Source organism: Drosophila willistoni (genome assembly GCF_018902025.1).
Source record: "Drosophila willistoni isolate 14030-0811.24 chromosome XR unlocalized genomic scaffold, UCI_dwil_1.1 Seg143, whole genome shotgun sequence".
In the NCBI taxonomy this organism is placed as follows: Eukaryota; Metazoa; Arthropoda; class Insecta; order Diptera; family Drosophilidae; genus Drosophila; species Drosophila willistoni.
In genome coordinates, this window is record NW_025814056.1 from 6,250,962 (window position 1) to 6,272,328 (window position 21,367).

A 21,367-nucleotide genomic window follows, 5' to 3' on the forward strand; every position below is an offset into this window, starting at 1 on the left:
TTCATTTTTTCTTTACGAACCAAGTTTCCATATGCTGAAATTATTTTGGCTATTGTTTGAAATATTATAATCAAAATATTCAAAATTCTAAATATTTACACTTTTTTCTCTATCCGAAGATTTTTATGATATTATTTAAACTATTTTTTGGAGTATTCTAATCAATTCAAAATCCATTGGTTTTTCTATAATGTCAACTGCTTATTTCTTTCGGATTTGCTTTGGCAAGAGACAAGAGAATATTGAGCAAGCGAAAGCTTTCTGGCATAGAGAACTTTAAAATGCCATTGTATGAGCCAACAAATTGTGTATTGTTCTTGGCTCCCAGAGACAAAAACAAAGACAGACCAGAGACCCACCATGCATCCATCCATGGGAGTAGCAAAAACAACAACAAAAAGACACAGAGAATTCTAATAATAAATGGCTGTCGTGCGCCATGTGACAAGAGATGCTAGAGATCGGATCGGACAACTTGAACCGGAGACGGAGACGGAGCGTATGCTCGATCGTCTCGCATTTGGCAGACACAAAAGAAAATTTGTCCGAGACACACACAAACAGAGTGATTTGTTTTTTTTTTTTTTTGTGAACAGTTCGCATGCATTACGCAAACAGCGGGTCCCAGAATCAGAATCAGAATCATCCATTTTCTTCATTGAGTTTTGCCTCTTTACAAAGATGCCATCAGCTTTGACCAATTGTGCATTTTGTCAGGCTCGTGCCTCGCAGATATGTGCCGCATGCAAGAGCGTGGTCTATTGCAGTCGCGAGCACCAAAAGGAGCATTGGAAGAAGGGTCATAAAAGGGAATGCAAGTGCTATGAGGTGGCTAGCAATGATATGCTGGGCAGGCATTTGCGAGCCACGCGAGATATTAAGATTGGTGAACAAATCCTGAGAGAAGCACCCTTGGTTGTGGGTCCCAAAGTGGCATCGGCGCCCATTTGTCTGGGCTGTCATCGAAACATTGGGGCTCCGGGCAAGTCGATGAACTATTACAAGTGCTCCTCGTGTACCTGGCCGCTGTGTGGCAAGGAATGTGAACAATCGCCCCACCATCGGGGTGAATGTCAACTGATGGCTCAGAGTAATTTTCAATCGAAAATTAATTACCATCCCGACCAGGATCAGAATCAGGAGCGCAAGGAGTCGGCCTATTGTGTGATTATGCTGTTACGTTGTATGCTTTTGAAAACGTCCCAGCCAGAGGATTTCGTGCGTCTCTTCTCGCTGGAGGATCATCTGAAAGAACGTCTCGAGACTCCGTTGTATCAAGTGTTGCGTGCCAATTTGATAACCTTTATTAAAACTGTTCTGGGTCTAAGGGAATGGTCGGAAATGGAAATTTTACGCATTGCCGCCATTCTGGACACAAACACCTTTGAGGTCAGACAGCCCAAGGAGCGTAGGAAAGTGAGAGCCTTGTATCCTGGGGCGGCAATGATCTCACACGATTGTGTACCAAATATGCGACATCGTTTCGATGATAATATGAATATTATATTCCTGGCAAAGCGTGCCATCAGCAAGGGAGAGATACTGAATATCTCATACACCCAACCCCTGAGGAGTACCATCCAAAGGCGACTTCATCTGAGGCAAGCCAAATGCTTTGATTGTGCGTGCCAACGATGCAGTGATCCCAGTGAGTTGGGAACCTTTGCAGCAGCCCAAATGTGCCTAAAGTGTAAGGCAGGCAAGGTGGGAGGATAGTCCTCTACATTTATGTGTTTACAGAAACTCAATCTGATTTCTTTTCCTCAGATAATTCCCCTGAATCCTTTACAAAATTCGTCACCCTGGAAATGTCAACTGTGCAATGTGAAGAAGAGTGCCAAAGAAATCATCACCATTGACAATCAACTGCAGTTAGAGATTGAGTCATTGGACAAGAGCACACCAACTGCTTTGGAGGATTTTATCTATCGCCATCGCATAGATTTGCACGAGACGAATACCCATGTACTTCAAGTGAAATATGCCCTAACCCAGCTCTATGGCAATGCACCAGGATTCTCGATGGATGGTAAGTGGGAGTAGATACCAAGAAGAACCGTAACCCAATGTCGTTCTTGCAGAACTCACGGAGGATAATCTTAAACGAAAAGTACAACTCTGTGAAGATTTACTTAAGTTGGCGGATATCTTTGATGGGGGCTGGAGCATATTTCGTGGCAATTTGTTAATCGATTTGGAGGAGGCACTGGTGGCACAGGCAATGCGAGTACCAGAGGATGAGGCCACCGAGTGTGAGGCGATACTTCGACAGGCTGCTGAATTGCTGACCGAAATAGGAAATATCATGAAGTATGAAACAGAAATGGAGGAAGTGCTGCAAGAACGTCAACGAATTTTAGATCATGCCTTGGAGCGTTTTAAAGAGGTTGAAGAATGTTAATTAGAATAGTGACAAAAGTTTATCTAACAAATATATATATACACAATTTTTTTTTTTTTAATTATTTAAAAAAAAATAGCATAAAATTATTATAGCAGGTAGTTCCGGCGGCAAATTAAATTTCAAATTCAAATTTCGCGCACTCGGTAACAGAACTCGCAAATGATGCTGTTACACTTAACAACAGGCTGTCAGTTACTCGCGAATGATGCTGTTAAAGTTAACAGCAGTCTGGCAGGTGGCAACGCTGCACTGAAATATAACTTTCCTTCTCGCTCTTTTGGCGCACGTGTTTTGTTTATGTTTTAAATTAATATTTAACGAAATGGAAAACCAGGAAAATGCAATAGAATTGCAGTCAAATGTGGTAGACACTGAGGAATCAAAGGAAGACAAACAAAGTGAACCATTGGAAAAGCAACAGAACAATGAGAAGGCACCAATTGAGTCGGAGTCAAAAACCGTTGCCGGTGCTGGTGCTGAGAAGGGCCAGCAATATGCCTACCTGGATCGAAATGAATTTACCTCGGAAATCTATAAGATCGAAGTAAAAAATATGGGTTACTTTGGTGTTGGGGTAAGATGAGAACACTGTACATTTATGTGACGATTTAACATAGCTTCTGATTTTCAGGAATTCAAAAAACTCTTGAAGAACACCCTGAAGCTAGACATGACCAAAATTAAGTCGCCAACCCGCAAGGAATTTGCGTTTGTTTGCTTTCGCACCAAGGCAGATCAGCAACGTGCCCTAGACACACTTAATGGCTACAAATGGAAGGGAAAAATATTGAAAGCTTTCGAGGCCAAAGCATCAGCAGATCCCCTACATAAACGCAGAGCTGAAGACGAAGCCAATAACTCAGGTCAACCCAAAAGACGGAAGACAGCAGTAGAAGCCACCTGTCCCCTAGCCGCATTGCCCTATGAAGACCAATTAAAAACGAAAACAGACGAAATGTCAAGTCTACTTAAGAAGTACACCCAGGAACTGAGAAAAGTTAATCCCGAGGCCAAGCCACATTTGGATAAATTTCAGTTCGAAGGAGTTATACCATCAACCACTATAAATGGTTATCGCAATAAAAATGAATTTACCGTGGGCAAAAACAACAATGGAGAAATTGTCGTTGGCTTTCGCTTAGGCAGCTACAGTGATGGATCCGTTGAAGTGGCTGAGATTCAGGAGTTGCCCCACTTGCCGGATGCTGCAAAGTGGGCAGCTGAGAGTTTCCAACGTCTGGTGAGGCAATCGAAATTCTTGCCATTCAATCCTGTCGGCAATGTTGGACATTTTCGTCAACTGATGGTACGATATTCAAACTCCGCGCATGAACTAATGCTTGTGGCTGGCGTATATTCCTCGAATTTGAGTGAGACAGAGCAGCATGAACTGAAAGAGGAGTTGAAAACGTTTTACGAACAACAAGTCGATCCGGATTCCCCCTACAAATGCTCTTCACTCTACTATCAGGATGTAAAGCATCGTGAGGCTGGCCAAATGGTAAATCCAGTTGAGCATCTACTGGGATCCACACACATCACAGATACTATACAGGGACTGCAATTCCGTATTAGCCCATTGGCTTTCTTTCAAATCAATACAGAAGGAGCAAATGTTTTATATCAAAAAGCCATCGATTTGGCAGCGCCCACCAAAGATTCCACTGTCCTGGATATTTGCTGTGGCACTGGGACTATAGCTTTATCTTTTGCCAAGCATTGTAAAAAGGTTCTGGGAGTGGAAATTGTGCCAGATGCCATTAAAGATGCTGAATTCAATGCCGAAGCGAATGGGATTAAAAATTGTAAATTCTTCACTGGCAATGCTGATGATTTCATCAAGAGTATGGTGCATGAAGCCTTGTATGATCAAGAAGTGGGCAAAAAAGGTGACCTAATTGCCATAGTGGATCCACCCAGAGCTGGATTGCGTAAGTAAATTTTGGAGAAAATGTTGATCAATGTTTTCCAACTTATAGTTAATTCATTTTGTTCCAGATAATCGCTCTATTGCTGCCATTAGATCAGCCAGCGCCATTACACGCCTGGTCTATGTCTCTTGTAATCCTCATATTGCCAAAAGAAATTTCATTGAGTTAGCTCGCCCGGAATCTAAGCAATATAAAGGAGAACCCTTCTATCCGAAAACGGCTCTGGCAGTCGATATGTTTCCGCACACATCGCACACGGAATTGGTTATTCTGTTTGAGCGTGAGGCAAGACGAGATGCAAAAGCAGATGCAGATCCAGAGGCAAACGAAAGCCCAAATTCAATCAGTGAGGCAGACAGCAAAGAGACAGAATCAACAGGCCTTTACACGCACTTACCCTAGACGGAATTTGTCGTGTGAGATTGTGGTACAGTTTGGCGCTTAAAATATGAAATACGTTTTCCTTAGACTAATCTCTTACAATAATCTCTTTCAGGTTTCTGATCTTTCGCTTGCTCTGTCTCTCTCCCTCTCTCGCTCTCACTATCGCTGTCTCTCACTCGCATCTTATCTGCTGATGTGTTATATTATGTCGTTCATCATTGTCTCTTTGTGCTGCGGCCGCTTCGACTTTTATTGTTTTAAATTGATTTAATTCTATTTACGCTACTCTGTGCGGATGTCTGGTGCGACACAAAAGCTGACTTCCTATTTAGTTGTAACATCAGAAGTGAGAAGATCATCGTCATTATTAGTTCTCTTTGGATTTTGTGCGTGATAAGAAAGAAAAGTGCTAATGCAAACGAGTTTCGCACAACACAAATATCGAAGAACCAATAACACAAAGTGGAATCTTTAAAAACCAAAAAACATAAAAAATACAATATATATACATATATACATATATACGTATATACATTTATATATCAGTGTGAGAAGTTCACTTCAAGTCCAACGCCCTCCCACCACCTGAGTCAAGGGCAAACAAAGCAACGTTCATTGATCATGTCTGAACAGGTATGAGAATTGTATTCCATATTCCGCAATTAGATAATAAGTTAACTGAACTGAACTTTAAATATCCATTGACAATAATAAAGCGTGCCTGAGACTATAACTAAACTGCAAGCCAAACTGCACGAAAACAAAACAAACGTAAGAATTATTTTTCAAAAACGACAACTAACTGGATTGAGAACAAAGTTCAATGTCGATTTTTGTTTTGTTTTAAATTTAACATTCAAGGAGAATGTTGGCCAAATAAATTTGTATGCCATTTACGTGTTTATCGTTTACCCTTACAAAGGGTATATCTATCCTATCCTGAATAAGTATATATGTATATCACGTAAGAAAGCATTTGTGTATAATTATTTGGTTATATTTTGCAAGTTTTATATTCTATAGTTGATTATATCGTTGTCAAAGTCGAAGTCAGTGTAATTAGAGATACTAAATATACTTCACATGAACATATAATTAACATCGTAAGGGATAAGATTCAAAGTAAAAAGAGATTACTCTTATGAGGTAAGAGTCTTGGCAACAAAGAGCATACACAAGAAATGAAAACGCAATTGGCTATGACAAACACAGTGGGCGGCGGGAGAGTATACAAAGTTCGGTGTTCTATTATTTACTTCCGGTTTTGTTCAACGATCATTTGGCAATCTATAATTTATATATTACACAATGTTGTTGTACTCCTACTATATCTTATAAGTTGTGCTGTTGTTTACAATTCTTTTCTTCTATGGCTTATCTTGTACAAACAAATTTGTTGATTGTGTTAGCCCCGTTGATTGCGACGTTTACAAGGTTTCATTTTGTAAAGCTTTTCTATTTCCCCAACGCCACTCTCCTATGCGTCGTGTTGTAAACAACAACAAACAACAAAAGCAGGCACATCAGCTGTTTATCTGGCTATAAACAAAAACAATAATATTTTTGTTTTCTTATAATATTTTTTTTTTTTGCTGGCCCACAAATCACAACATAGGAAAACAAACTAACGTGACTGAGAACATGAAGACAACATAATATTGAAATCAATTAGAATATGCTAGCTAAAGTTGCCACCTCAAAGGGGCGCGGCATACGAAAGTAAAAAAGCTTTGGCCGTTAGATATTCAAAAATAGCTAATATTAGTATTGGCAACTATACTTTGGACCCGATGAGGCGTTTTTTATAACAACAAAAACAAATAAATAAAATATATAGCTTATGGGTCTTATATGATCGCCTGCAACGAAGTATTAAATACACTTTAATCAACACATTCAATTCAAAGTTATAACCCTCTTAAAAAACTTAAGAGCACTCTGCGTATACTTAATATACCATAATATCAGTTTATCAACTTGATTATGACTGCGATTTGATGACTTTGGAGATAAGATAGAGTTCTCTAGAGGAGAATTTTCAGATTTGCTGTTCCTAAGAGTATGAAATGACATTTATAAAGGATTTGAGGCATTAGTTTTATAATGAAAAGACGAACTGATCATTTTAAGTATACATGGAAATTCAAGGTGGTTTCTGAGTTGGAAATTATTGTTTTTCTCGAAAGCAAAATATTGCTAGAACAGTTCGTAATAACGATAAATCAAAAAACAAAAGTATACAAACAAAAAACACACTCACACACATGGACAAAAGAAAGTATGTAGAAATGATTTCACCTCACACACAATCAAAAAAAAAAAAAAAAAACAAGAAATAAACGCGCCTAGCAACAACGACCACGCAATTTTTTTTTGTTATACGAACATGTGAATATACATTGGCCCTTTAGGCTATTACTTATAGAGCTTCTTGGTATTAGGTATTGTAAAAGTAATGATCCTGCCTGAAGAGAGAGAGAGAGAGAGAGAGGGTAAAAGCCAACGAATTTATTTGCTCAAAAAGTTAGACGTAATATTCGAATGATTTTTTGCACAGTGAAAGTGAAATTGAAGGACGCAGAGTTGGCAAATAAGTCATATGTTTGGCTTAACTTGGCTAATTACGGCCTAATTGGGTCTTTGCGATCGTTGATGGGGGAGCACATGGCGCATTGGTGGGCGGGGGGAGGCTGACAAAAAAGACCTTGACCGAAGTAAAAGCTTTGTACCGATTTGCGCACCAACACAACATGACAAGTGAAAAGCTTTTTCCCTTGATCCAACTAAACATAAGATATACACCAAAAAAATATATAGTTAACAGTTTCTTATCAAACGGAATAGAGTGTGTGCTTGTGTGTGTGTGTGTGTGCTTGTCGAATAAGATGTAAACAAAACAACAAGGAAAACAACTAACCGAACAAAACCGGTTTGCCAACAACAACACACACAGAAAGAGAGAGAGAGAGAGGGCTCCCCAAATTAAGCGACAAGTGAGCTTTCCCGACACAAAAAACTGTGTGACGAAGGCTCGGCGATGTTGACGCCCCACAAGAGAGTACGAGAGAATAAATAAAACATAAAAAATACAAACAACAACACAAGCCAAAAAAAAAAAGAGTCTTCACGTGCGTAACATCGTCGGCCCCATACAATGCCTGACAGCTGCACACGACCAACACGTTTTCGTTAGGCAAAGCGGCCTCGTGGCATGGCATGGCACTGCTGTTAGTTGGGGACTCCTCCCGCCTCCCTCTCCTCCTGCTTCTCCTTTTGCTACTCTTTTCATGCGAATCTTGTGTTGTCATCTGTTTCATAGCCAAAGCTTTTGCTGAGTAGCGTTATTTTGTATGGTATGACGCAAAACTTGAAGTCGCTTTATAAAAAGGAGCAATCATCTCTATGAAGATATTGCCATAAAGTGACAAAGAATCCTGAAATACAAAATGGACTTTGCTCTCTGGTTTTTGCTGAAACGCATATAGATTACGATATGAGCTAAAGTCGTGAGACTACTGTTTCCGTATTCACAACTTCCAGAGAACTTGAGGGGGGGTCTAATTTCTCTATAGCAATAATCTCTTAATCTCTTAGTCTAAATAAAAGAATTTCCATGAATGGACGATTGACTTGAGTGTTAATAATTTGTTGAATATTTGTTTACTTTATCTATTGAACTGATGTTAATTGGACTTAATAGTTTTGATTTGATTAAGAATCCAGAGCATTGCGAATTCGATTAAAAACTAAATTCACCTGCCCACCTTCTTCTCACTCTCTTTGTGACTTCTCTCTTGCTCTCTTAATAATATTTATACAATATTATCGTTTTTGTTATTGTTCCACTCGCCTGGTGCTTGCTGCTGCTGTTGCTGCTGCTGCTTGAGGCCAACAACATTTTGAACAGAAAAGCCCAAAGCCGCAACTGTACCCCCAAGTTTTTGTTGAAAAACCAAAACAAATCAACAACATCGTTGTTGTTCCTCTGTCGGTTAGGTTGGTTTGCTTGGTCGGCCGCTTGGTCGGTCTCTTCACAAAGAAAACGAACAAAAAAAAAAAAAAAACACAAAAAAAGCTCAACGGCAACTCATTTGGATTCGATAAAAAGAAATCGTTTAAATTGCGCGCACAACAAAAGCGCTGAAAACAGTTGCGACTGCAACGTTGGACCGTCCGGAACGTCCTTAATTCCCACAGAAATTAAAAAGCAAAAAAACTTAAAAAAAAAACACAAAAAATTATCCTCCAGAAAGGATATATACTATACAGAAGTAAAGTGAATTTTGATAAGAGTTTCTCTTACACACACATACAGACACAAGAAAAATGCTTGCCTGAGAAAAGTAACAAAATATTGCGCATACGTCGCGTAGTGCAAAACAAAAACAAAACAAAATTTTTTTTTTCGATAATTCAACCAAACAACCTAAATTAAACTGTGATATAATTTGAATTTTGACTTATTTTGTTGTTTTATTTGTTTAAAACACTTTAACCTAAATATATATATACCTACTTATATATATATATATATATAACTCAATTAAGATGTCTGTGCCAATGCTGCTGACTCCGTTGGATGCTCAAAGTCCGGATGAGCACATGCAAAATGTAATTATAAAGCGCTAAAATGATTCAATGATTATGTCTTAAGTGATTAGCGTAGCTGTACCTAGGCTACCTATTGACGAACTGACTGTCTGTCCGTCCGTCCGTCCGTCTGTCGAAATGTCTGAGCTTTGACTTTTTGGGTGGTCTGAAGGTCGCTTGGGTTGCCTGACATTAAAGACATTTGCATGTCGCGTTGACTTTGTTTTATGCAATTATTATTGTTTGTTTTTGGCTCTTAAGAAAAATCAATACAGTTGTTTTTTGAATTAAATGTAGAAAGCAAAAATTGCTGCCTCGTGTCTCGACACACAAACACACAAGCACAGAGACAGGAAACTATTTTCAAAATCAAAAAAATTCTCAAAAATATCTCAGGGTCAGACCTGCCCCCCTTTTTGTTTTTGGTTGTTGTTTTCTAGTTGGCATGATGTCATTTGTTGAAAACTGGAATATTTTCAAAAGACACTTTAAATATGATATGTAACCCTACCCCTTTCCTAACGCTTAGACACGCCTCTGTTCGGGTGTTTTTTAGTCTAGTGGTAGTAAAAGCTTTTCAGCTTCAGCTCCAAAATGCCACATGTTGCAAAAAGGCGGTTCACGTGACTCACGTCTTCTATGGCATCGAAAAGGGAGTTTGCCGAGAAAAGCTTTTCGCAAACAGAAACGAAACCTGTTAGTGGTAGTAGTTGTTACTAAGGCCCGACAAACTATTAGCCACATGCCATCTTAGTTCACATCTCAAGTACGATGGACTGATTAGATTATCAGTTGATTTACAAATTCAATAAACAACAAAAAAAAAAAAAACAAATATAACAAAAGGTACTTGTAATTCTTTTGAACGTAAGCATATTATGGTCAATGATTGATAAGAGAATTCAACTTGATTCGCATTGCAATAAAAGCTCTCGTTTTGGGGCGCGCTGACCAAACTTGCTATAAATAAAAAAAAAAACATGTTTAGAGCTTTTCTACGACTTTGAAATTTCCCAAAACAAAAAACATATGATAAGAAACAGAAAGAGAGAGAGAGACTAAGAGAGCGCCTGCGTTTTTCCACTAAACATTCTTCAAAGTTTCAATACGGAAATTAGCGCAGAAATTAAAAACAGGAAAATAAATAGATGTTAGATCTTATTAAGTATAATGTTTTATTACTGCACTTGTGATTGCCCTCACCCCATGGCCTCTTTCCCCCTTCTCCTACACACACAAAATGCTATCATTTGGCAAGGTTAACCTGCTAATTGTGCCAAGAACTCATCAAAAAACGCTAGCAAAACGCCTCGGAAACGCGTTCAAAATTACCAATTGTCCGATTGACGTAAACAAAAAACACGAATAAAAAAAAAAAATCTATAAGGAAAAACTATACCTTACCTCCTCACTCACTTACCCGCCCTGTTGATCATATGCCCAAAAACTCGCAACTACAAAATTTCATCAGAACACGCGACTTTTAGTGTCTATGCGTTTTTTTTTTTTTTTACCTAGACCAAAAACTACAATTTGGTTTTTTTTTTTGGTATGTTGCCAAGGCAGTAGGTGGAGGCAATTTTTGTTCTCAGATCGTTGAGAACTGTTGGTCAGATACAACAAGTACGTGGGTGTAGCATAATATATGTATTAGTTGAATTCCAACACGTGATATTTGTGATTTTGTTCTTTTTGATATTGATGTGTCTATAAAAACGAAAATTTCTATATAATTTATGGGTTCTATTTACTTACATAAAGTTTTGTTATTGTTACGAGGTGAGGTTCCACCACATGGCGGCAGGTATACTAGGAGGCTACTAGAAAGCAATAGAATTCGCAGCAGCAGCAGCAACAGCAACAGCTGTTGTTGCATCATCAGCAGCAACAACAACAACAACAATAAATATCGACAATCCGAACGACAATTGTGCGGCACATTACAAGCATTTTACAATACAAAGGTATTAAACGTTGAAGAATTTGTAAGAGAACCTGAGAATATTTATGGAATGTAATATAATCATTTGTTTGATGATGGTGTGTGTGTGTGTGTGTGTGTGTGTGCGGTGAGGAGAGGGGGGGTCTGGGGGGCTAGACGAAACTTGAAATTGTTTAGGTTTATGAACTTGCACGAATTCCAATTTCAATTATACGATACCCAATACCTGCCCATGAAAGCTTATCTTATCCTCAATAATTTATGATGACATTTACGATTTACAATTAGTGACTAGAAATGTTTGAATAATTACCATAAATCTATCAACAGATTATATAAATCAGTAGTTTAATAGAATTCAAGAGACAATAAAACCTTTGAAAGGGAAGTCATTAAAACGAGTCAAAGTCTGATTATAATTTTTATGGATTTGAGTAAAAAAAAAAACTACATATTATTGACATATAATCTCAAGACCTAATTGAGGCAAGTTATGGGGCTTACAAAATGAGATGAGAGAGATAAACAATCATTGAAATGTTTATATGAAAATTGCTTATTTGGAAAATATGTATGTACATATATGCCCCTTCTATTTTGTTTTTTAAATAATCAGCAAAAAACAAGAAAAAAAAAATTGCATTATATACTTATTTCCTATATACAAATTAATGTGGCCTATCTCTGAAAGAGCAGAAAACAAATTGAAAAAAAAAAGAAGCAAAACAAAACAAGACAAGATTATAGATTAAAAACTATAAATTAATTACACTTGAGTTCAACAAACAAACAAAGCTCAAATTATATTCTTAGTTATTAGATTAATGTCATAAGTTTTGTTGTTTGTGTTGTTTCAATTTATTTCTAAAAACTGGTTTTTCTATATGAAATTAGGCAAAATTTCAAAGAACACGTGATGTTGTTTGCAGTTAGTTTTTGAGGCAAATAAAAACGCGTGCTGCTTATCGCGTGAACCTGTTTTCATTTCTATAATTGAACGCGATAGAGTCAAGAAGAAGATGGTTGGAAAGAGAGAGAGAGAGAGAGAGAGAGAGAGAGGGGAGCGGGGGTAGTGGGGAAGCTACAACTACATCTCGTGCCTAAAGACAGGCTAAGCGTCTCTCTTATCAGGGTGAAATGAAATCCGCAAGGGGTCAATGTTTAATCTCTATCTAGTCTATCGGGGTATATATATTAGATGAGATTTCTTTGGACATTGCATTCAGTTGAAATCTGACCATGTCTGGCTCTATACTAATCCTTGGCTTTGCCTTATTACAGTGTGCAGCAGCTGCTACCCTCAATTATGGAACTGGCAATGAACTATTGGAGGCTAGTGCAACCATAACCACCTGTAAGCCAACACAGAGGCAATTCAATGTGAGATTAGAGAAACCATTGGCCAAAGATGAGCAACTGGCCCTGACTGGCGATGTTAAGGCATTGGGCGAATGGCAGCTATCCCGCTGTGTGCCCCTCGAACGTGGCCAGGATGATTTTAGCTGGCAGACAACAGTCCTTCTGCAATCCTGTCGACAATTGGAATATCGTTACTTTGTCTATGTGGAGGATGATGCTGGCAATAAGCAGATACGTCGCTGGGAAACACACTTCAAGCCAAGATCATTGGGTCCTTGTACGGAATTGTCGTGCAGTCAGTTGGATGTATTTGGCATTACCTCAGATACCCAGCAGGTTCATCGCGGATGGCTCAATCATGAAGTGATTGTTCAATTGAAATTCAATGCGGAGAAAATGTTTCAAGTTCATGATATCGAGACATTCGATCCACAGCATGTACAATTGAAAGTGGTGCCAGTGGAGCAGACAGCGGGCCTGAAAGTGGAGTACACCAAACAGGAGTATGGCAGAAGTCAATTGCAGGAGCAGCCTGTCTTTGGAGTGCCCTACACAAAGAATGATATTGTGATCTTTCACATAACGTTGCCTTTGGAGAAGGTAATGACACAGAGATTCCGTTTGGATTGCTACAACATGGCCAACGAGCTGCTGGGCAGTGCTAGTCTGGCCAGTGCCGAGATGAATGGCAGCGAGGGATTGCTTCAATTGCACATTAAGTCGTCCAGAGATTCCCAAGAGACTTTAGCCCGTCTGCGTTTGCCCTATGTCCTTGTGCAGCCGTATCAATATTCAGCATTGGATTTCAAGACCACCTACGCCCATTATTGGCCCAAATCGTGGCCAAATCTCGATGTAGGTCATCGTGGTAATGGCAAGAGTTACATTGCCGAAGCTCCGATCGAACGGGAGAACACCATTGCCTCATTTCTGAGTGCCCATGAGCATCATGCCGATATGATTGAGCTCGATGTGCATCTAACTGCTGATGGCATACCGGTGATCTATCACGATTTTGGTCTTCGAACTGCGCCGCCGGGCAAACAGATCACGAAGCCCGAGCAATTGGAATATGTACTGATCAAGGACATTAACTATGAGCTGCTCAAACGTCTGCGTATCTTCTCTGTGATCAATGGAAGGGAGGTGCGAGAATATCCCTCGCACAATGCCGAGCCGCGTCCCGAGCATCGCATCTTTCCACGGCTTGAGGAGGTGCTGGTGCAGCTACCTAAATCCCTGGGCATTGATGTCGAGATCAAATGGCCACAGCGACGCAATGGTGGCGGCTCCGAGGCTGAGCAGACCATCGATAAGAATTTCTTTGCGGATCGTGTACTACACCTGGTGATCCGTCTCGGTTGCGGCCGACCGATCATATTCTCCAGCTTCGATGCGGATATGTGCACCATGCTGAGATTCAAGCAAAATATATTCCCTGTGATGTTCTTGACCCAAGGAGAGACGAAGAAATGGCAGCCCTTCAATGATCTGAGAACCCGCAACTTCCTGGCGGCCATCAATAATGCTCAGGCCTTCGAATTGGCTGGCACGGCGCCGCATGCCGAGGACTTCCTGCACGAGAATGCCGCCCAGATGTTGCAACAGGCCAAGGATCAGGGACAGATTGCTGTCATCTGGGGCGACGACTGCAATTCCAAGGAGAGAGTGAAGTACTTTACAAAAATCGGAGCGACAGCCACGTGCTACGATCGAAGTGATCTCTTTATGCCCGAGGGCAAGCAAAGGGCCTTCTTCAATTCGCCGGCTCTGCTAAAGGAATTCGAGGCGCAATGTAGGATCTAATAACACAGGGGGAATCATCGGGCGGGTAGTAGTAATTAAAACTTTTAATTGTTAAGCTTGTAAAAAACCGAAAATGTAGAAGAAAAAGAAAAGAAAAGCACACCAACCAAGAGATGAGAAAGATGAGAGAAAGAAATATGGGGTAACCAAATACCATTAATATACACAAAAACATTTTAATGAACGGAGCAAATGTTCAATTAACATGGCACCTCGGGGGTCCCTCACATATGTAGGGGGGGACCCCCTCCAATTGGCATTGGAGTTCCCGGAACAACAAAATCAAATCTAAGTAGCGAAAAAGACAATGGTGAAGAAAGCGTAAAGAACCACAACAAGAAATACCTAAAGAAAAAAAGAAATACATAAATACCTGGGCAACAACAAACAAAAACAGAAATATTTTTCTATGCTTCAATGCAAAATATTGTTATTTGATAAACAAATTGCCGATTCAATATTTATACAAAACTATGTATGTACAATAATTTTTAATATATGTGTTTTTTTTTTGTTTTTTTTTTGCACTAAACTAAAAAAACTTTTCACATATTCAAAAGAAAAGAAAAAGCAAAAGAAGCAAAACGGGTGAATAAAACAAAGAAAGATTTATTTATTTATAAAAGAAAACTATATACATGTATTTTTATGCCCTTGCAGAGGGTGAAATCAAATTGCTCTGCATCCGTTTGTCTGTGTTGGATCGGTCGAAATTGAATCGAATCGAACTACTATAAAGTCTAGAAATCCTATTAAATGTCATACATGTGATACATGGTGATATAATACAATTAGAGGGGTCAATGTGTGAGGAGAATAGTACAAAATGAACTTCTCGATTAAAATATGAGAAGTATTCTATAGAGTTTACATAACTTAAATATTAGTTACATGTGTAAAGTGGATAGAGCAACGAGAACTTCTTCGAGTGTTCTAGTTAAACAAAAGATTGCCCCATTTGTAATGGTGGATCAAAAAAAGAAAAGGATATTTTACCTCTTCAATAAAATCTTGTTGATAACCAATCAACTCAATCGATAATCAAATTCATAAATCACCGCAAAGTAAAAACCGATCTGACACTTCTTATTCAATCTAGAGCCATCAATTGTCAACTGTCATTTAGCCATTTGATGGTTCAATTGGTTCAATGTCATTTAGCCATTTTGATGTCTGATTGAATAAAAGTCCCATCTATGAAAAGAAGAAAACAAGGTGATTAGTTTGGAGTCCTCTTTACACTATTTAGTTGAGTGGATTCAGAGATTGCCATTTGCAAGGATACATATGGAAACTTTGGTACAATCAAAGTTAGCTTCTTAGATATATATTTTTTTATTTTTATAACCAAAACGAACGGATTGAATGGATCTTTTGAAAAAAGAGAAATATATATGTATATATGTACAACATCAAAGACGATAAGAAAATGAGTTGAATTTTGTTGATTCTAAAATCAAAAAAAAAAAAAAAAAAAAATATTTGTCTATATTTTAAACCAAAAGATAAAATTGAAACGATTTGAGAGTTTGCTGGAAATTTTTGATATTAAACAAAGCAATAAATGTGAATTATTTGCTAAATACATTCAAATTGCTAATGGCAAAAGAATTATTTAAAAAGAGCAATAGCTAATGGTAATAAAATGCTTAAAAAAATATATCGTTTTAAGATACATCAGCAGTTTCGATCGGTGGCTGATTACAAAGATATATCTAGATAATATGCGATGTGAAAGTTAAGTTTATTTTAGTTCCATTCAGATGCAATACATATAAAATCCTAATCAAAGATCTAACAACAATCTAATTACAATGAAATGCAACTTAAATTGCATATATCAAAAATATTTTTAAACGCTTTTTAATATAAATATAAATATTTGCCTAAAAAATATATATATTTTAAAAGCACCACAAAGCACAGAATAAAAACATGTTCTACTTTCAATCCAACTCTGAATCAACCTTTGCATTTTGGGTTTGCCTTTTGCTCCACCCGTAGAAAATTTTTGAAATGCTTACAATTTGATAGCCCCATGACGAAATGTAAAAGCTGCCATGAAAAAATTTTTATTGACCGTAAAAAAAGAACAGCCAAAGAGTGAAAGAGAGAAACAAATGGCTTGACTTACAAGAGGCCTAAAAACTTTAGCTTACTTTATGGTCAATTATGGAGACACAAATCCAACTCATTTGCATTCGTTGATGAAGATGAAAACGATGCTGAGTCTGAGTCTGAGTTTGGTACCATTTTTGTGGTTTGATTACATTTTGGGCTGGAAATGTCTCTACAAAGAGTTCCCCGTGGATAGGCAAAAGGTGAGAAAATCGATAAGAGAACACAAAAAAAAAAAAGGTTTATATCGACTTATTGATCTTTGGTCATTTAAATTAATAGATCGCGGGCTTATGGTGGATATATGGCACCAATCCGGAGGCTAGCAAACTATGCTTATTCGAGCAATGTAAGTTCATCTGTTCATCAATCGATCAATCAATCAATCATCCGTTGACTTTTTAATATATATGTATGTATTTGCAGTGGATCTCTATTGGACACGCATCACCATGTCGGACTATGATAATTATGCCATCGAGCTTCATTGTTCACTTCCCTGGTTTCGTCATCAGATGGCTATCTATACGCGAGTCAGAGATCCCACACAGGAAACGCTGAAGCATATTGATGATTATCTAAAGTCTGTGAAGTTATCGCGAAAGAATTTCAAACTGATCGATAGGCAAACCTGTCAGAATCGAACCGATCCAATGAAGCCAATGCAACGTTGGCATCTCTCCAAATATATGCATTTGGATTACAATCCCCATTATGTCAAGCCGCTTGTTGTGAACGAAAATATCTGAAAGATACAAAACTATCTGCATGTGTAATCGTATCTCGAGACCTCTCACTGGAGTCGAAGAAGCCCCAGAAGGCGGAGGAGAGGCAAACTTTCTTTACGTTAAATAAAATAAAATTAGCATATGCCAAATTTGGTCAAAATATGCGAATGACCAAAAGAAACGCACACACACAGACAGAGACAGAGACAGAGAAGAGAAGAAAGAAAAGAGAAGACAACAGGAGATGAGTGATTGAAGCGTGAAAATCATCAAAAGAGAGAAAAATCAATCTGTATGCAGTCGAATTAAATATACTCTAAACTCTCTTTAAAGTTAAGCTTAGTTCGTTTTTATTTTTGTTCATTTTCATTTTCTCTGTTGCTCACATTTCGCTTGACCATCTCCGGCCATGATGATTTCTATGTGACTTCATCGGGCAAACCAATTAGTTGCTAAGATATTTGTAAATCAAGCTACTCCAAAGTCTCAAAACGGTCTCCGCTGACGTTTTTTGGAAAGACAAAACCAAGCTGAGCATTAAGAAATTCTTTCATTCAGTTGATTGTCATCGTTGGGTCAAGTTGCCCCCGGTTCGGTCTTGGTTTTCGCATCATCTCTCACTCGCGCTCTCTTCCTCTCTAAAAATCTCAACAAAAATAAAAAAAAAAACAGATAAAAATAAAAATAAAGAAACACCAAACAAAAAAAAAAATATTCGAAAAACCATACCAAACCAACAACAGAAAGAAAGAAAACTTGTTTCGGTTGACGCGATGATATGGCTACCACGACATATTTTTGGAATGAAGAAAAATGTATCGAACTTTTGTGTCGAATGTGTTAAAATCAATTAGCATATTGTTGCTGTTGCTGCTACCTTTGTCCAGCAGCCAATTGGAATTGAATGAATCGTTTGTCTATACCCCCAAGCAATTGGAGGCCTTTAAGATCTTTGACGATGAGCAATCGGAGTCCACCCAGATTATGGCCAGAAGCTTCATATGTGTCCCACTATTTCGTATATTCAATTTGGAATTGAAATATAATATGAAATTGTCGCCAGATGAATCTATAGCAGTGAGTGGAGATCATACGGCTCTCGGACACTGGCGTCTGGAGAAGGCTTTGCCAATGAAGGAGCAAAATGCAGCCAGAACAAAATGGTATCTAAGAGTCTGGATATGTGCCACTCAGCGTTTCTATTATCGCTATGTTATCTTTACCAAAAATTCTGAAGGTGAAAGAGTCCTCAGACGCTGGGAGGGACAACAGGTGGCCAGAATGTTGCAAACATATGAGATTTATCGTTCACCCGGTTTGGATGTCTTTGGCGAAGCCTATCCACGATCCGAGGGTGGTGGTCTAAGGGTCGAACAAGGTTGGCTGGAAAGTGAATATGTTATTGAATTGAAATTCATTTGGGATCAGCATATAACAATAAATGGCCTAACAAGTAATGCCAAATTTCGATTGCTTTTAACCCCGTTAAATGTTTTAGATAACGCTAGAATCGAAATATCCAGATATATATACAATAAGTCCACATTCCATTTACAATCGCAATTGGGTGTACGCTATAGTCCTGGAAATATTGTGATCTATCGAATCTATCAATCGTTAAGTACCAGAAATAGCTTTCGCCTGTCTATATATCAAGCCAAGGAGCCCAAACATTCACTGGGTGAGGTGTTCATCTTTCCCGATCAAATTAAAGGCAGTCGTGGGATACTACAATTGCCCATACTATCGGCATTTGAAAGTCCGCTGGGCATTGGTCAGCTAATGTTACCCTATCTGGTAGTCCAACCCATGCCACAAATCGAGCTAAGCAATCTACGTGCCAGCTTTCAACAGTATTGGCCCAATAATTGGCCCACCATGGACATAGGTCATCGTGGTCTAGGGGCCAGTTATTATCAAACGAATACCAAATTTACTGAAAATACCATTGAAAGCTTCCTCAGTGTTACGGAGCATAAGGGAGATATGGTTCAATTGGATGTGCAATTGACCAAAGATTATGTGCCCATTGTGTGGCATGGATTTGGTTTCTATACAGCTCGCAAAGATCATCTCATACAGGATCGTTTCGATTTGCACTATGTGCTGATAAGAGATCTCACCTACAAAGAGCTGAAAGCCAGTCGAGTCTTTATACTTCGACGCTGGTCCGTACAGGAGTACACGCATTTGAATGTCAAAGATGTCAATCAAGTCCAAAGAATCTTTCCAAAACTCTCGGAAGTCTATGAGAGTGTACCAAAATCGCTGGGTCTTTTGGTGGAAATCAAATGGCCTCAACTTATGGCTTCCGGTGTCTTGGAATCGACACAGGCCCACAATAAAAACGTCTATGTGGATCGCATCATACAGACTACCATACGCTTTGGTTGTGGCAGGCCGATAATTTTCAGCAGCTTTGATGTTGATATTTGTACAATGGTGCGGCTCAAGCAGCACACTTTCCCCGTCCTTCTGATGAGCATTGGACGATCGAATATCTGGGATCCTTATATGGATTTGAGAACTCAAAGTTTTCTTCAGGCTGTGAATTTTGCTGATTCTGCCGAAATACTTGGCACCGCCTTGCATGTGGAGAACTTTTTGGTCAAACAGGAATTGGTTAACCTCGGCTTGGATCAGCAACAAGTTGTCTTTCTATGGGGCAACGATTTGGCCGATGAACAAATGCTCGAACAATTTCGGGCAATGGATGTCAATGGCCTAATCTACGATCATATGGATCGTGTGGGACCCTCACAATGGAAACGAGCTCCCTTCTTTAAGGCTCATCAGCTAGTCGAAATATTTGGTGGTCAGTGTGTGGCAATTGGTAATTCGTCCTCGATTCCAGGTGTCAAGCCAGCCAAACCAACAATTTGGCCAAAGTTGAGATAGTTCAAACTTAAAACGTTGTGTTTCAAAAATAGTGCCAAAAAATTACTAGGAACTAAAAAACAAAAGCAGGGATTTTGTCAGGTGACCTTAATTAAACGAGATCCCCTCCATACTGAAATGAATAGTCACTTGAAATTATAAACCAATATGCCACTTTATTGGCAAATAAATAAATTACGTGTTTTTTTTTATTTTTTTTTTTATTTTAAATCTTTAATTAAGTGAAATCCAATGAAAGAATAGAGCAGATAAATCAAAAGATTAAATTATTCTGATCAAAATATATCTGCGAAACAGCAACAACAAGTCGATAAAATAAGACAGTGCTGGTCACAAATTTATAACGTATTCACTTTTTGGACTTTTTCTTTCTTTTTTGACACTTTGTGCCTTTTTTTTTTTGGGTCACAAGTAACTTAATGAAATTTTATTTTTCAGTAATTTGTTGGTTATTGAATTCAAATGACAAATCGTAAATATGTTTTTCTCAGCATTTGCCTTTATTTGTACAAAAAGAATACCATTTTCTGTAAATATTTAATATTTTTCTGCAACCTTTTATATCACAGATACACGTAATAACTTTTTGAAGAAGTTGTAGATGTAGCTAATCTTAGTTAAACTGTATAAATTTAGCCCCATTCGTTTTGGGACCCAGTGAAATCGTTAATATTTTATGTTACGATATTATTCTAAAGTGCTTTTTTTCATCCAAACACCAAACAAAGTAAATTTTTCGTCTAGTAATACATTTGAACCCCTCAAAGGTTCATACACACGGCAAAGAAAAAGATGGAGAATAGTTGGAAATAGTTGGTTTGTTTGAAAATATCCTCAACTAAGAGACGTTGAAAACTATCTAGTTTTTATTCTGTTTATAACACAAAAACAAAATATTATTCGACGGAGATTTCGTTTCACTTCGTCGTTCATTAACTTAATTGGGAGCCAAGAAAATCAGAACTAAAGTCCAAAAACTAATAACGACATAAATTTGTGACCACCACTGTAGTTCAAAGGCGTTAAATTAATTCTTGGCCTAATCGGAATGCTGCAAGTTAGTATACAAGTTTACAACGAATTATAATAAGTCATGATTAATTTAAATTAGTAAGTAATAATTTTAATGTTAAAATAATGTATTTTTTTTTTTTTGACTTTATCTAAGTTTTAACCCATTGAAAAGAATTAAAAACGATCTCATGAC

General features: G+C 38.1%; 5 protein-coding genes across 7 annotated transcripts; all 5 read left to right on the top strand.

Annotated features, from left to right (window-relative positions):
- The first annotated feature begins 567 nt into the window (after nt 1–567).
- Nucleotides 568–2,450, top strand: LOC6645596 (SET domain-containing protein SmydA-8). The gene is made up of 3 exons (XM_002068118.4): nt 568–1,704; nt 1,768–2,029; nt 2,082–2,450. The coding sequence occupies exons 1-3, from the start codon at nt 682–684 to the stop codon at nt 2,399–2,401; spliced, it is 1,605 nt and encodes a 534-aa protein (XP_002068154.1). The 5' UTR covers nt 568–681; the 3' UTR covers nt 2,402–2,450.
- Nucleotides 2,451–2,665: 215 nt separating this feature from the next.
- On the top strand, nt 2,666–5,615 carry LOC6645597 (tRNA (uracil-5-)-methyltransferase homolog A). The gene is made up of 4 exons (XM_002068119.4): nt 2,666–2,978; nt 3,036–4,335; nt 4,403–4,762; nt 4,832–5,615. The coding sequence occupies exons 1-3, from the start codon at nt 2,727–2,729 to the stop codon at nt 4,735–4,737; spliced, it is 1,887 nt and encodes a 628-aa protein (XP_002068155.2). The 5' UTR covers nt 2,666–2,726; the 3' UTR covers nt 4,738–4,762; nt 4,832–5,615.
- Nucleotides 5,295–14,897, top strand: LOC6645598 (glycerophosphocholine phosphodiesterase GPCPD1). 3 transcript variants are annotated; one of them, XM_015177796.3, is made up of 2 exons: nt 5,295–5,352; nt 12,533–14,896. In XM_015177796.3, the coding sequence occupies exons 1-2, from the start codon at nt 5,341–5,343 to the stop codon at nt 14,414–14,416; spliced, it is 1,896 nt and encodes a 631-aa protein (XP_015033282.1). In that variant the 5' UTR covers nt 5,295–5,340; the 3' UTR covers nt 14,417–14,896. The 3 variants fall into 3 exon arrangements, with proteins under 3 accessions (XP_015033282.1, XP_002068156.1, XP_023033230.1); XM_002068120.4 differs by lacking the exon at nt 5,295–5,352 and adding an exon at nt 9,253–9,330; XM_023177462.2 differs by lacking the exon at nt 5,295–5,352 and adding an exon at nt 11,031–11,273 and having other exon boundaries at nt 12,533–14,897.
- A 1,690-nt stretch (nt 14,898–16,587) lies between these two features.
- Nucleotides 16,588–17,599, top strand: LOC6645599. Its single transcript, XM_002068121.4, has 3 exons — nt 16,588–16,737; nt 16,817–16,883; nt 16,961–17,599. The coding sequence occupies exons 1-3, from the start codon at nt 16,624–16,626 to the stop codon at nt 17,281–17,283; spliced, it is 504 nt and encodes a 167-aa protein (XP_002068157.3). The 5' UTR covers nt 16,588–16,623; the 3' UTR covers nt 17,284–17,599.
- Nucleotides 17,600–18,075: 476 nt separating this feature from the next.
- On the top strand, nt 18,076–20,230 carry LOC6645600 (glycerophosphocholine phosphodiesterase GPCPD1). The gene has a single exon (XM_002068122.3). The coding sequence runs from the start codon at nt 18,076–18,078 to the stop codon at nt 20,158–20,160; it is 2,085 nt and encodes a 694-aa protein (XP_002068158.1). The 3' UTR covers nt 20,161–20,230.
- The last annotated feature ends 1,137 nt before the right edge of the window (nt 20,231–21,367 follow it).